The sequence below is a fragment of the Macaca mulatta genome, chromosome 16 (genome assembly GCF_049350105.2).
Source record: "Macaca mulatta isolate MMU2019108-1 chromosome 16, T2T-MMU8v2.0, whole genome shotgun sequence".
Classification (NCBI taxonomy): domain Eukaryota; kingdom Metazoa; phylum Chordata; class Mammalia; order Primates; family Cercopithecidae; genus Macaca; species Macaca mulatta.
In genome coordinates this window covers 38,658,992-38,674,679 of record NC_133421.1, presented here as the reverse complement: position 1 = coordinate 38,674,679, position 15,688 = coordinate 38,658,992, and the positions used below count along the sequence as shown (strand labels likewise).

The following is a 15,688-nucleotide window of genomic DNA, read 5'->3' as shown; positions in this document are numbered from 1 at the left end:
GCCCCCGAGAACCGGGGCGAAGGGGGTAAACTGGTCCAGCTCAGTCCTGTCTGCGCCCAGTGAGAGGGTCTGAAACTCCGCGGAGCCCTTTCTCACTTTGCTTCAGGATTTTCATCTCAGCTGCTTTTTTCTAAGGTTGGTTAAGCTGTGCGCGGCCCCACCTCATAAAATGGTTGTCTCTCAGGAGTGAAGACTCCAGCGGCCCCCTCACTCGACTGAGACCCCTCACCCGGCTGGCTCCCCTCGGCCCCTTCCCCCACCCCACTCCACAGCACCCAGCGCTGGCAAATCGCGCGATTCCAGTGCAAAGGAGGCAACCCAGGAGGGTGCGGCGGCCCGAGCCGCACGCACTTGGCCGGCTTCCGGCAACTCAAGGGTTACGACCAGGCGGCGGCGCGCGCCGAGGGGAGAGGCGGTAGCTGACAGGTGGCGCCTGCGCACTGGGAGCGCTCATTGTGCCCCGCAGCTGCCGAACCGCCCGCCCGCCGCCCGTTCGGCGCGTCAGTCGGCGAGAGTCTGGTGGTGGGTGCGGAGTCTGCGGCCGTTCCCGCGGCCTCCTCCTCCTCCCCGTTCCCTTCATCCCCACCCCGCACCCCTTTCCCCATCCCGGCTCCGTCACCCTCCCGCCCCCCACACTCAGGACAAGAATGCCCTGCCCGGAACAACCCAGCAGCGCCTAGATGGCTTTGGTCACGGTCCAGCGGTCACCTACCCCCAGCACCACCTCCAGCCCCTGCGCCTCGGTGAGTCCTTCCTGGCGGCCGCTCCGCTTGCTTCTGTCACTGCGGCTCCGCTTTGCCTCAGCGGGTCCCGCCGAACGCCACTGCGCACGCGCCGCGCCGCTTCCCAGGCCTTGGCAGTCGGCTGCCGCGAACCCCCCACACCCCCATCTTAAAGACTAGCAGCAGGAACTACAAGACGTTGATTTTTGCCCCCATCACCCTGAGCACCTAGCTCCTCACAGTCCTCGCCCTGAAATCCCCTGTGGCATGCCTCCCTATGGCTTGAGCACTTCCTTTTGGTAATGAGTCATTCTTGCTTTTCACCCTCCCCCTTCTTTTACCCTCTGTTGCTCTGCGGCAGGGAGGGGACCGTGAGCCTCCTGCGTTGCCCCTTACCCACACCCACATCTCATACCCACACCATTTCATAGACCCGTTCAGTATTTGCACACTGCACACCCTTCTTCGGACTCGCCAGGGTGTGTGCCTTCCCCTAGTCACTTGCTGGCTTTCTTGTGCTCTGTACTGTTCAGGCTTTGAACTGCCCAACGGTAGTTACTCCTTGGTTTCTTCCTCCTGCCCCCCCACCCCAAAGGGTGGCAATGATCTCTATTTCGTGGACCTCTTAACCTTTCCTTTATGAGGTCCTGAAGCATCTGGTGCTGCTTGGTGATCAGTGCCAAATTATTTCCATCTTACAGATATTTATGCCTTACACTCATTGCTCATGATCATTCTCGTTATAAGGTCGTGTTTGTAGGACTCGTTACCTCAGATGCCTATGCCAATAAAGCATGCTCTCAGAAGGAGAATACCCAGTAACCAGCCTTTCCCCGCTGGGCCCGTCTTTGCCTTCTCTCCTCTCACCACCCCCACTCTTTTACACTCCATTCTCTTAGGCTTCGTTTTTGAAAATATTTATTTTTAAAAACAATATATTGCACCAGTGGAGCGAATGGGCTTTAAAAAACAAACACCCAGATGTTTTAGAGAGAAATAGACTGAATGAAAATGTGAGCAACTGGGAAAACCACCTTGAACTACTTGCAGAACTGTAATTTTAAAAACTGTTGGTGGATTTAGTAGTATCAAGTTGCAAAAAAAGGTATTTAATAAACACTGTACCACTCTCCATTGTAACAAAACTCAGTCAGGTTACTCTTAATATTTGTATGTTAACTGAGGTGTGAGCTTTGATATCCTGAAATTTGCTGGCTTGTCATTTCAGTATAATTTCCTGAATTTCAAAGTTTTGTTGTGTATGGTTGTGGTTTCTTCTTTTCTGAGCTTTAATTGCATTTTGTGTGACCAAATTGACAACTATATCTTAATTCAATAAGTAATTTTATTTCAAAGGTTAACATATCTTGGGTTGTTTCAGAGAGCAGAACTGGGATTCTTGGTTCAGGGAGGCAGATTTCCAGTGATTGTAAGGAAGAATTTGTAACAGTGGAGTGCACTGCCTTGCAAAATAGTGAGTGCACATTGCTGGAAATATTCAAGCAAAGGCTGGAGAACATTTTGCCTGGGAGGTGATATAAAGAATTCCTGCAGTGGGTGACTTCTATTTCTAATCTAAGATTTTGTGATTTGAGAATACTTGTACTTCAAAGCTGGTAAAACATTTTAGGGTCATCTGAAGACAAGTATCATAGGAATAAAAATTTAATATAGTTTATTCTTATGTGTAGTACTTTATGCTAGTTTTTGGAAAGTCATTAACATACCATCAAACCTTCTTAATTCACTCCACTAGGAAACTCTTTGGTTTGTGGTTACTAGGCCTGATTTTGAATAAATTGATTGAAAGTTACTAAAGTCATACAAATAAACTGGAAATCAGTACTATAGTAACATTTATTTTCCTTGGGCATTGTTGAAAATAGTTTATGCTATGATAATATATGTATATCAAGTTGTCATCATACTAATTTACTTGAAGTGAATGATTAGTATACAGTAAGACCGTGTACACTTGATATGACTTCATTAGCCAAAACTTGAGTTACTTTCGAATCTTGAGGTATATTAATAGTCACTTTTGACATAGGTAATTAAATTGATCGCGTAATAAGCTCCATTGTTGAGCTGAATCACTAATATTTCTATATGTACTAGCCTGGTTATTTCAGTTGTTTATACTTGACCCTGTATGCAAAGGAATCCTAAGGCTGGTGTAACAATCAGCATTATTAGCATAACTAATAAGCCGGCTTCCTTTCCCTTTAAATTGTCTCCCTTTTGGAGTTCATCCAGAATTGTGTTCAGCTGAGTTGTTTCGAGGTCCTTGTACTCTAGCATTTGGCTGCTGTCTGACCTCCATATATTTTGCTGTTCTATCTCTTGCTGCATGAATAGTTTGGGTCGTTTGCTGTAAAATAGCAAAAAGAACCTAGAGAACCATGAAAGAAGAGATTTAATTTTGTGAGGCTGGAAATTTACATTTTTTAATTAATTACTTTGGGCACGCTGTTAATACTTTTTCACTATAGGATGCAGGGCATTTTAATACTGCCAGCTCTTTAGTGTTGTTTCATTAGGCATTAAACAATATGCTAGGTGTGAGTGACCATTGTAGATACTAAGATGTATAAAAAATTGACCGTTCATCAGGATCTTGCAATCTGGGGGGCTGCGGCATTGGAGGAAGAAGAAACATGAGGTAAGAGGGAAAAGAAGAAGGAGGGGAATGATACTGTAGGTACGTGAAGGGTTTGTAATGGCCATAAGTATTATCTGAATTCAGATTAAGATAAATTCACTAATGGCAATGTTAATAGTAAGAGTAATAACAATATCTAACATTTCTTGGGTCCTCATCTATGCCAGGCATCATGTTAAGTGCTTTACATGAATTAATTCATTTACTTTACACAGTATGCCTTAGGGAAGTTGCTCTTATCCCCATCTTAAAGATGAAGAAGCTGAGGCAAAGAGTTTTAAGGAATATACGCAGTGTCACTCAGCCAGTAAGTGACTGGAGTTATAATTCAAACCCAGACATGTCTAACTTTAGAATCTGCCATCTTTTCCTCCTTGGTGATGAAAAAGTATGCCTAGTAGGTGGCTCTCAAACTAGTTCTTGAAGGATGGATTGAATTTCTATAGGCCAAGAGAGAAGCTGTGAAGAAGAGAGTATTGCAAGTGAAGAGAAATTGTGTACGCCAAAACTTAGAGGCAGAAGAGTACAGGGCATATCTGAAGGAATTAAAGAGACCAGTTTGAGGAAGGATTTGTTTGGGAGAGTAGTAAGAGATAAAGGTGAGGAGGCAGCTAGGATTGCACAGGGACTACTGAGCTTGGGAGTTTGGAGTTTGAACTTGATGGAGAAGGTAATGAAGAGTCTGCTGAGGTTTTGAGTAGATATGATCACAGTGGTATTTTAAGGTTTTTTTTGTTTTTTTTTTTTTAGACAGAGTCTCACTCTGCCATTCAGGCTAGAGTGCAGTAGCACAATCTCGGCTCACTGCAACCTCCGCCTCTTGGGCTCAGGCGATCCTCCCACCTCAGCTTCCCCAGTAGCTGGGACTACAGGCACGCACCATCACGCCTGGCTAATTTTTGTTTTTTTTTGTTTTGTTTTTTGTAGAGATGGGGTTTCGCCATGTTACCCAGGCTGGTCTCGAACTCCTGGGCTCAAGCCATCTGCCCACCTTCGCCTCCCAAAGTGCTGGAATTACAGGCATGAGCCACCACACCAGGCCTATTTTAAGAAAATTGATCTAGTAGATATGAGCCAGAGAACTTTGAGAAAGAGAGGCCATGAGTGGAGCCAGTGAGAGGCTGTTCTAGAAGCTCAGGTGTGAGGTAATAAATGCCCAAACTGGGATTTTGAAGTGGTAAAGGAAAGAAGGAGGCAGATGTGAGGGGTTGTGGAAAAGACTTGGAACTGATTAGATTTGAGGGGAGGGATCAGAGATGCCAACTCTTGGGATAGATATTGTTCTTCTTAGATAATAGATGTTTCCTGATTACTAGAAGGCAATATAAGAATCATCTTTGTCTCTTTCTGTTCTTTCTGGTATAAATTTTTTTAAACCTTCTTTTTTATTTTAAAAAATGTGGCCGGGCGCGGTGGCTCAAGCCTGTAATCCCAGCACTTTGGGAGGCCGAGACGGGCGGATCACGAGGTCAGGAGATCGAGACCATCCTGGCTAACACGGTGAAACCCCGTCTGTACTAAAAAATATAAAAAAAACTAGCCGGGCGAGGTGGCGGGCGCCTGTAGTCCCAGCTACTCCGGAGGCTGAGGCAGGAGAATGGCGTAAACCCGGGAGGCGGAGCTTGCAGTGAGCTGAGATCCGGCCACTGCACTCCAGCCTGGGCGACAGAGCCAGACTCCATCTCAAAAAAAAAAAAAAAAAAAAAAAGTATTACTTTTTAATGGACAAAACATTTATGGTATAAAACATGATGTTTTAATATATGTGTACATTATGGAATAATTAAGTAAGGCTAATTAACATCTATCACTTCACCTAGTTAGCTTTTTTGGTGGTGAAAACATTTAAAATCTCACAGCAATTTTCTTTCTTTCTTTCTTTCTTCTTTTTTTTTTTAAAAGATGGGGTCTCACTGTAGCACAGGCTGGAGTGCAGTGGCACAGTCATAGCTCACTGCAGCCTCAAGTTCCTGGGCTCAAGTGATCCTCCTACCTCAGCCTCCTGAGTATCTGGGACTGCCCAGCTAATTTTAATTTTTTTTCTTTGTAGAGATGGAGACTTGCTTGGGGACTTGCTGCCCAGGCTGGTCTTGAACTCCTGGCCTCAAGGGATCCTCCTGTCTCAGCCTCCTAAAGAATTGGGATTATAGGCATGAGCCACTGTGACCGGCTACAATTTTCAAGTCTACAATACATTATTATTGACTATAGAAACCATATTGTACAATAGCTCTTCATAAGTTACTCCTGTCTAATGGAGACTTTGTACCCTTTGACCATCACATCCTCCCCATTCTCCCACCAATCCCCAATCTGGTGTGAGTTTTCTGAATTGATACCTATATTGATCCAGGGTTAAATAAACACAGTATAATACTGTAATAGTATTTTAGTTTTCTGTAGTGCCCTGTACTTTTCAGAGTGGTTTTTGGTGTGTGTGTGTGTGTTTGTGATCTAATTTAATTCTCAAGCAGCCTCAAAAGTTACGCAGGACAGGTACCACAGTTTAAAGACTTGGCTGAAAGTGACAAAACTTGTGGGTGTAATAACTGCATAGAACTAAGTTCCTTGGCTCCTGGTTTATATCTCTTTCCATGATGTGGTAAGAGAAACAGCATATGCAGTTTCTGATCCTGAGACTTGACTGCCAGTTGAATAAAGGTGCAAGATATGAAACACAATCAAGAACTCACAATCTCTTTGGAGATCATTTATATTGCAACCTTGACTACCTAAAACAGAATCATCTAAGTTTATGCAAATCATTTTAGGTGATAGCTTTGTTTGAAGCCTATTAACTCTTAATTTATACATAAATCTTATAAATGTGGATGTTAAGTTTTCTTATTCTCATATTTCCAAAAGCAGCATAAGAATGGAAAATTACAGGTGCTGCTAAAGGCAGGTTCCCTATAGTGCTGGGAAAAAATACCTGTTGGTTTCACCACAAGGGAAAAGGGGGGGAAAAAAACCCACAAGTAGCTGGCATAATAAAAAAAATTGAGCAATTCTTGCCTAATTAATATAGGGACAGATAGCCCTCTAGGACCCAGTAGTTCCTGACAGCTACTATTATATGTTCCTAATGATGATTCTGAATCATCATAAGAAGGCTTACTCTTGTTTTAAATCTTGATTTAAGCCATCAGGATTGAGTGTGGTGTATTTTTAGATAGATGTCCATCTAAGTTTCACCAAAGTTTTGACATTTAAGATGCACATTCTAATTAATGCGTAAATCCATTTACATATGCATCTTATTTCTTGATGCTGAATAAATATTATTGAGTTATATGCACATATGGATTAAATATAGCACACCTCTCTCACTAGCTTGAGAAAATAAAGCCAAGGCAGATATGAAATTGATTTCTATTAAGTATAAGCACAAGTGATGCTTTTCCTGATTTAGGCACCAGTGACAGAGGAAAAAAAAAAAAGTGATGCCTTTGAATTTTTTGAAGACAGCTTTAGAAATTTTCATGAACTCTAGAAATGACTATTGTAGGAAATCCAGAAATATAGAGAAGTACAGAAAAGATTTTTTAAAAAAGACATATACCATTTATTTTATAAAGCTGAAGTACTGCTGTATATATATAATTTTATATCTTTTTTTTTTATAAGTTTGGTATCTATCACAGATGTATTGCTGTATCATTTAGATGACCGCATTCAGTAGTTTTTGTTTGTATGTTTTGTTTTGCTTTTTTGAGACAGTCTCACTCTGTTGCCCAGACTGGAGTGTAGTAGCATGATCTCAGCTCACTGCAACCTCTGCCTCCTAGGTTCAAGCGATTCTCCTTTCTCAGCCTTCCAAGTAACTGGGACTACAGATGTGCACCACCATGCCTGCCTGAAGTTATAGGCTTACAGGCGTGAGCCACTGCACCAGGCTCCATTCAGTAATTTTAACTCTTTCTAACCATTCCATTCCATTATTGGTTGGCATTCAGTTTTTTCCCAACCCCCCTGCCCCCAGCTTTTTTTTTTTTTTTTTTTTTTTTTTTTTTTTTTTTTGAGACAGGGTCTCACTCTGTTGCCCAGGCTGGAGTGTAGTGGTACAATCACAGCTCACTGAAGCCCTGACCTGGGCTCAAGTGATCCTTCCATCTCAGCCCAGCCAAAAAGCTGGGACCATAGACATGCACCACCATGCCTATCTAAAGATTTTATATTTTGGAGAAACGGGGTTTCATCCTGTTGCCCAGGCTGGTCTCAAACTCCTGGGCTCAAGCAATCCTCTCACCACAGCCTTCCAAAATGCTGGAATTACAGATGTGACTCACCACACCCAGCCCTTGTTTTTCTATTATAAATTACATTACAATGAACATCATTGGCTAGAAATATTTGACTCAGTTTGGAACATTTATTAAGATTTCAAGAAATTCAATTACTAGATTATAGGGTATAAACAGTTTTAAGGCCAGGCACAGTGGCTCATGCCTGTAATCCCAGCACTTTGGGAGGCCAAGGCGGGCGGATCACAAGGTCAGGAGTTTGAGACCAGCCTGGCCAACATAGTGAAACCCTATCTCTATTAAAAATACAAAAAATTATCCGGTTGTGGTGGTACATTCCTGTAGTTCCAGCTACTTGGGAGGCTGAGGCAGGAGAATTGCTTGAACCTGGGAGGCAGAGGTTGCGATAAGCTGAGATTGTGCCACTGCACTCTAGCCTGGGTAACAGAGCGAGACTCTGTGAAAAAAAAAAAAATTGTTTTAAAGACTTCTGTTATATATTACTTTTTAGAAAGGTTATTTCAATTAATGTTTATTCCAGCTAGCATAGTATAGGAATGCTCATTTTTCCTAATCTTATTTACACTGAATATTCTCATTTCATTTTCATTTTTGAGTTGGTGTCTTGCTATTTCCCAGGCTAGTCTTGAACTCCTGGGCTCAAGCAATCCTCCCACTTCAGCCTTCTGAGTAGCTGGGATTATAAGCCCACACCAATGTGTCCAGCCTCATTTCATTTGTATTTTAATCACTACTAATTTTTTAGGATAAAGGGTAGTACCTAGTTGGTTTGATTTGTATTTTATTATTAGGTCAGGTATTTTTCAAATGCTTATTAGGCATTTACATTAAAGTTTTTGAAAAGATATATTTTTTGAGGTATAATCTACAAACTCTGAAATGTACCTGTTTTAATAAGTATACAATCCAATTATTTTTAGTTAACTTAGAGTTGTGCAACACTCACTTCAATTGTATTTCCTTTTTATAAGCTATTCTTTTCAGTTTGTGTACCCTCGTGATGTATTATGAATATTAACTATTATATTTGTTACAAACTAAGTGCTTTTAAATTCAGTTTGTATTATTCTTAGAATAAAGTCTATAATTAAATTGCTAGTGATCCTTAAATGATCCAGCCTTGCTTACCTCTTCAGCCCTGTCTCTTCCCAAGTCCCTGCCTTGCACACCGCTCACAGTTAAGCTGACGTGCCCATGCTCCCTTTGGTCTTTAGGCTTTTGCACATGCTGTTTCCTTTACCTGGAACACTTTTCCTTCATCTCTCTACCTAACTATTTCCTACTCATCCTTCAGGTCTCAGCTTAAATGTCACTTCTTCTGGGAAGCTTCCCTGACTCTACCCCCTCAGACCATGGTAGGTGCTCCTTCTACACACAGCATAGCACCGTATACTTACCCATGGTGGCTCTTATCTTTTTACTGTACTTGTTTTATTACTTATCTCCCCCACTAACCTATAAGTCAAGGACTGGGTCATTTGCATATTTTTGTATTATCAGGGCTCAAAAGTATTTGATGCATGGGGCTGGGTGCGGTGGCTCACGCCTGTAATCCCAGCACTTTGGGAGGCTGAGGTGGGCACATCACCTGAGGTCAGGAGTTTGAAACCAGCCAACTAAATATACAAAAATTAGCCAGGTGTGGTGGCGGGTGCTGGTAACCCCAGCTACTCCTACTGAGGCAGGAGAATCGCTTGAACCTGGGAGGCGGAGGTTGCAGTGAGCCAAGACCTCGCCATAGCACTCCAGCCTGGGCAACAAGAGCGAAACTCCCTCTCAAAAAAAAAAAAAAGTATTTGACACATGGATCAATGGATGATCAATGGATATAGTCATATTTAGCAATCTTTTCTATTTTGAGTTCTTCTACTGTTTTTGAGCATAGACAGATATCTTGAGAAGCCCAAAGGATATGATCACTTTTAAGACTTTTGATACATGTTGCCAAATGATACATTATCCTGTGGAAAGGTTGAATCAATCTTTGTTTACAAGCATTGTATAAAAATGTTTCAGTGTACTCTCACAGCCTTAAGTATCATCATCATCATAGGGATATTTATTGAACACTTACTGTGTACCGGACACTGTGTTGTGTCCTTATGTGCATCATGTTGCTTAATTTTCACATCACTCCTATGGGGTAAGCATTATTGTTCTCTTGATTTTACCGAGAAAATAGACTCAGATAAGTGAAGTGAATTGTCCAGGGTTATAGGCCTGGTGTCTGACCTCAGAACCCCTTCTCTTAATCACTAGTATTTTATTGTTGTTTTAATTTACATTTTTAAAAACCAGAGGCTAAACATTTTTTCAAATATTTACTATTATGTTTTATTATATATTCCTTGTTTTGTAAATTATTCATGTTCTTTGCCCAGCTTTCTTCATGGCTATTTTTTTTTTTCATATTGATGTGTAAGTATTCTTTATATACTAAGAGTATTAACCTTTTTCTGTTATGTTGCAAATTTTCCTCTGGTTTTTCATTTGCCATTTTGTTTTATTTTATTTTATTCATTTGTATATACAGACATTTACAAAATTTTAATACCATCAATCCAGTCTTGTGTGTGGATTTTTAAAATTATTTTTCTTAGTTCACTTTTCCATCAATAAGGATAGAAATATTCTACTTACTGAAAAAATTTGGACCTATATGTTTTAAAGCTATTTATAGTATTATTTTTATATCTTTTAATTGTCTGAAATTAATTTTACTACATGATGTGAAGTAAGGATTATGTTTATTTTGTTCCAAATAGCAGCTTGTCTTAGTTCATTATATGAAACAGTCACTCCTTTTCTCCAATGGTGTGGAACTCTTCCTTGGGAGGTACTAAATTCCCAAATACTTAATTCAGGTATAAGCTGAAGTGTGTTCCATTGAAGTTCCATTGCAAGTCTCATATATTACTTAGTATTTATTAAATTGCATGCATAGAAAATAAACTTTAAACTAGTTTACATTTTGAATTTTCACTCAAGTACCTGGGAAGCCCAGAGAAAGAGAAGGCCTTTGGTCCTCAAAAAGTATCTTCAGGTTTCTCATCTCTTCTATCTGGCTTTAAGTGAGAGGGAGCAGTTTCTAGATTATGCTCACGCTGAAAAAAACACTGTGCAGCACTGTCTTCCTAGGCAGCGCCATTAAATATCACTTCTGGAGGCCGGGCGTGGTGGCTCATGCCTGTAATCCCAGCACTTTGGGAGGCCAAGGTGGGCAGATAAGGTCGGGAGTTCGAGACCAGCCTGACCAACATGGAGAAACCCCATCTCTACTAAAAATACAAAATTAGCCAGGCGTGGTGGCACATGTCTGTAATCCCAGCTACTCGGGAGGCTGAGGCAGAATGGCTTGAACCTGAGAGGCGGAGGTTGCAGTGAGCCGAGATCACGCCATTGCACTCCAGTCTGGGCAACAAGAGGGAAACTCCGTCTCAAAAAAAAAAAAAAAGCAAAATCACTCCTGGTTTCAGCAGCTTAAGAGTTACAGTTTTTCCATTAAATGCCTGCTGTAGTGTTGTCTGCAGTAGTGCCTAGCCTTTTGAAGCTATTCACATGTCCATGTTTTATGTTTATTTGTTAATCCATTAAAAAAAATAAAAACACCTAGCTGTAGTTTTTCCATTCAGTAAACTTAGTATTAAGGAAAGTATTTCCACTTTTTTTTTTAAAAAAGTGTAATTCTTGATGAGCCCCTTTACCCAACCTGAAATATGCCAGAGACTGGATGTACATGAGTAAAACCTTAAGAATCTTGTTAATCAGAAGTATTTAGTGAGTGCTATTTTGTGCAGGTGATCTCATACATTCCCTTCCTTTGTTTCTCAGCACTGACTTCTCTTCAGATACCTTTATAAACTGCCCTGCATTTTCTTGCCCCTCTGAGCAGCAAAGCTACTGATCACAGTGCCCCTGTCAAGGTAAAGCCTGGTGAGGTACTCTTGGCTCTGAAATGTAATGGAAGGTCCCATGGTTCCCTAGACTTCCTGAAAGATTGGGGGAAGTACTTCATTTATTGAGTGGGAAAGGATGTGCTTAGAAACAGATGGAGAGAGATAATACTCTGTTCCAGCTTAGATTTGATGGAACTGTTTGATTTAATTTTCTGAAAAACTTATTTAGTACCTTTTTTATGTCTGACACATATTTATTTACTTACTCATTTATACCACTGCTGGAGATCCAGCAGCCAGTTCGTCTCTGACCTCAGGAAGCTTAGAGTAGAAGTAGAAAGATTGATATTAAATAGGTCAGTAGATTACAGTGTAGTTGTCACAAATACATAAGCCTTGAGAAGGAGGAAGAAAGCCAGCAAGGACTTATAACTTGAGCCTTGAAGAGTGAGTGGGAATTGTTCAGCAAACAGAGGGTTAGGGGTGAGTGGCAGGATGGAAAGAAGAGTTCTTTTTTTTTTTTTTTTGAGACGGTCTCATTCTGTCACTCAGGCTGGAGTGCAGTGGTGTGATCTTGGCTCACTGCAACCTCCTCCTCCTGGGTTCAACCTATTCTTCTGCCTCAGCCTCCCGAGTAGCTGGGATTACAGGCACGGGCCACCACACCCGGCTAATTTTTGTATTTTTAGTAGAGACAGGGTTTCGCCATGTTGGCCAGGCTGGTCGTGAACTCCTGACCTCAAGTGATTCGCCCGCCTCAGCCTCCCAAAGCGTTGGGATTACAGGCGTGAGCTACGGTGCCTGGTCAAAAGAAACATTATTAAGCAAGAACTTAAGGCACAGGGCTACAAATAGCATAATATATGCTGGGAACCACAGGCAGTACAGTGCTGATGCCATGTAAAGTGCAGAAAATAAGGCTGGAGGAGTAAAGATAATTTCTTCTGAATTTTAACATCTGCATCCTTATTTTTACCTTGAATATAGTTGGCTTTTCTTTAAAGTGACTGTGCAAATTTGTGATTGTAGACACTGGGTTCAGCACTAAATAGTCATCACAATTACCATTGGAAGTAGTACTGTTATTGTTCTCAATTTACAGATGAAGAAACTGAGTCTCCGGGAGGTGTCTAGACTCCTCCAGCTAGAAATGGCAGAGCTGGGACTTGAACTTTGTCAGAGTCAGAAAGCAACTACTAGACTAAATTCCACCCCCCTGCCCTTTGGTGTTACCTTCTTAGTGTCAATCAAAGTGCTGTTTGATTGATTGATTGATTATTTGAGACAGGATCTCCATCTGTCACCCAGCCTGGAATGCAGTGGTACAGACACAGCTCCCTCCAGCCTCAACCTCCTGGGCTCAAGTGGGATTCTCCTGCCTCAGCCTCCTATGTACCTGGGATCACAGATGCTCACACCACCATGCCCAGCTAATTTTTTTTAGTTTTTTGTAGGGATGGGGTCTCACTTTGTTGCCTAGGCTGGTCTCAAACTCATGGGCTCAAGCAGTCCTCCCACCTCAGCCTCCTAAAGTGCTGGGATTACAGGCGTGAGCCATGTGCATCTGGCCTGATTTATTCTATTTTTTAATTTTATTTATTTATTTATTTTTGAGTTGGAATCTTGCTCTGTCGCCCAGGCTGGAGCGCAGTGGCGCAATCTCGGCTCACTGCAACCTCCGCTTCCTGGATTCAAGTGATTCTTCTACCTCAGCCTCCCGAGTAGCTGGGATTATAGGCACCCGCCACCATGCCTTGCTAATTTTTTGTATTTTTTTAGTAGAGATGGGGTTTCACCATGTTAGCCAGGATGGGATTTATTCTCTTTTTTAATCATTTACTTTTACGTTTGCCCTGCGACAGTTTGAATCATTGCAATTTGTGTCATTTTGCTGCTCCTGCCTTAGTACTTGATACTAAGGCAGTTCAGCAGAAGTTTGTTGAGAGCCTGAGAAAGCACTGAGGGATAATATAAAGCATTACCTTTGCGTTCAGATTTACAAGTCTGGTGAGGAAGGCAGCTATAAACTAAGCATTTATAATTACCTCGTATAGTGAGCGGTAGTAGTGAGCGGTAGGAAAGGCACAAACCAAATGTGTACATGTGAAGAAAACATCAGTTCCAAAGGGGATAATGGTCAGGGAATTTGGAAAAAACTAAATTAGAAAAGATGGAGGAGCAAAATATCTTTGCAGTTAGCAAAATGAGATAAATTTTTTCCTTCTAGATATTAGTTCCTTTCAGTTTCATTTATAATTAGAAGCCAGTTTTTTTTTTTCTACTGAGTGATTATTATAAGATACTGTTATCTAAGACATGGCAGTCAGATTTGAAACTTCTATGTTTGGAAAGTGTGTGTTTGTAGGTATTACTTTGCCCCTCACCTATTCTTGCTCTCCCACCTCTGTACTTTTCCTCACTTAAAGAAAAAGGAAAAAACCTGACAAACACTTTTTTTTTTCCCCTGCTACAGACAGATCAGGAAATGTAAGAAATTATATTTATTGAAGTTAAAGAAGACACCTCCATGCAACTTGCTGATTGGAGCAGTGATTCTCCTATTGTTGTATCAGACACAAATAGAAATAGTAGGAATTTGAGATAGCCCTTTCTTCATAATTACAATATTAAGCATGTCTCAGGCAAGTATTAGGATAAACCACGTGTTAGCATCTTGTAACACATTATCTTAATCTATTAAGGAAGCTCATTGATTCTTTGGGGTTTGATAAAGTGATTGTGATTTAGAATAAAAATGTTATCTGCCAGTTATCCTAACATAAATAAGCCTTATGAGGGTGGAGAAGCCCTAAAAGTATTTTTATTTCTCTCCTTAGGCCCTCAAAAATACCTATAACATTACCTGGGCAGGGTGGTGCACGCCTGTTATCCCAGCTACTCTGGAGGCTGAGGCACAAGTATCACTTGAGCCTGGGAGGCCAAGGTTGCAGTGAGTCACGCCACTGCACTCCAGCCTGGGTGACAGAGCAAGACTCTCTCTTAAAAAAAAAGAAAAAAGAAAAGAAAAAAACAAAAAACAAAAACCTTTAACAACATGATACAGTGGCAGTGCAGGGTCTGGAAAACTGTCTGCTTAAATCTGAACCCTGAGTTTATAATTTACTAGACTTAGACAAGTCACTTAACCACTCTATGCTTTGGTTTGCCCACCTGTAAAATAGGGGCAATATGGTACTTCTTTCACAAAAATATTGTAAGCGGTAAGCCAGGGAATGCATTAGCACCATGCCTGGCACCAAATATACATGTATTCACAAAGTATTAGTCATTTTTATAATGATGGTGATTTAGGCTTGCTATTTGGTTATTAAGCAATTTTTTCATTATAACAAATTTGGGTGGTGAAGTTATTTGCTTTATGACAATGTAGTTCACATGGATAACCTATTTCAGAGTTTAGTTTCTCTTTATTACTTTTTACATTTTTGTTATTTCATAATGGCTTCATTTTTTTTTTTTTAATTAGAGAATCTTTGTTTTAGTTGCCAATTTCCACAGCAAAGTCTTTTGTGTTTGATTTTGTGATGACCCTGGAGCACCATACAGAAAGATTAATCCAACTGTAATCTTTAAAATTCTTCTTCCCTTGAAAGTTTATTCATTTAATAGGCTATGCTTAGCAGCATATTAATCTGTTGAATGTTTTTCTATATAGTAGGACAGATTGTTGCAAGTGGTCATCTTAGTTTGTATAGTCAAATCATATAATTAATGTGTTGGTATTTTTAGTGATTGAGACTATAAATCATGTGGCAAAATAGTAATTGCCATTTATTTTTTTAAAATATGGAGATCCAAAGACACTGAGTGTATTCATGGCTTTAAATATATCCTTGTAAAGGGAAACAATAGGTGAGAAGAATGATCTGTCTAATCCGGCTATTACGAGCAGTTGGCAGTTGAAATTGAATGCTGCTCTTAGATGCATTTCCAAAGCAAGTGAATGTGCTTTTTCTATAAGTGTCTGAAGCAACAATAGGAGAACATGTGAATGAACTCACATATGATATAACAAGAGATCTTTGGTTCAGGCTTTGGTTGCTTTTAGTTTACAGTTTTTATTGAATCCTATCAAAAAACAGAAACAACCTATTTCTTTTTTGAGTACTGAAAAAAATGACA

At 40.7% G+C, this 15,688-nt stretch overlaps 1 protein-coding gene across 9 annotated transcripts in view; it reads left to right on the top strand.

Moving 5' to 3' along the window:
• The first annotated feature begins 452 nt into the window (after window positions 1-452).
• The window catches only part of SSH2 (slingshot protein phosphatase 2), a 306,298-nt gene continuing 291,062 nt past the window's right edge, over window positions 453-15,688 (top strand). For all 9 annotated transcript variants that reach the window (XM_015118966.3, XM_077970690.1, XM_015118964.3 and 6 more), the window contains exon 1: window positions 453-743. Coding sequence is in view for 5 of the 9 variants with exons in the window: in XM_077970690.1 (XP_077826816.1) it covers window positions 681-743 (63 nt within the window). In the remaining 4 variants the exon portion in view is untranslated. The remainder of the gene's footprint in view (window positions 744-15,688) is intronic.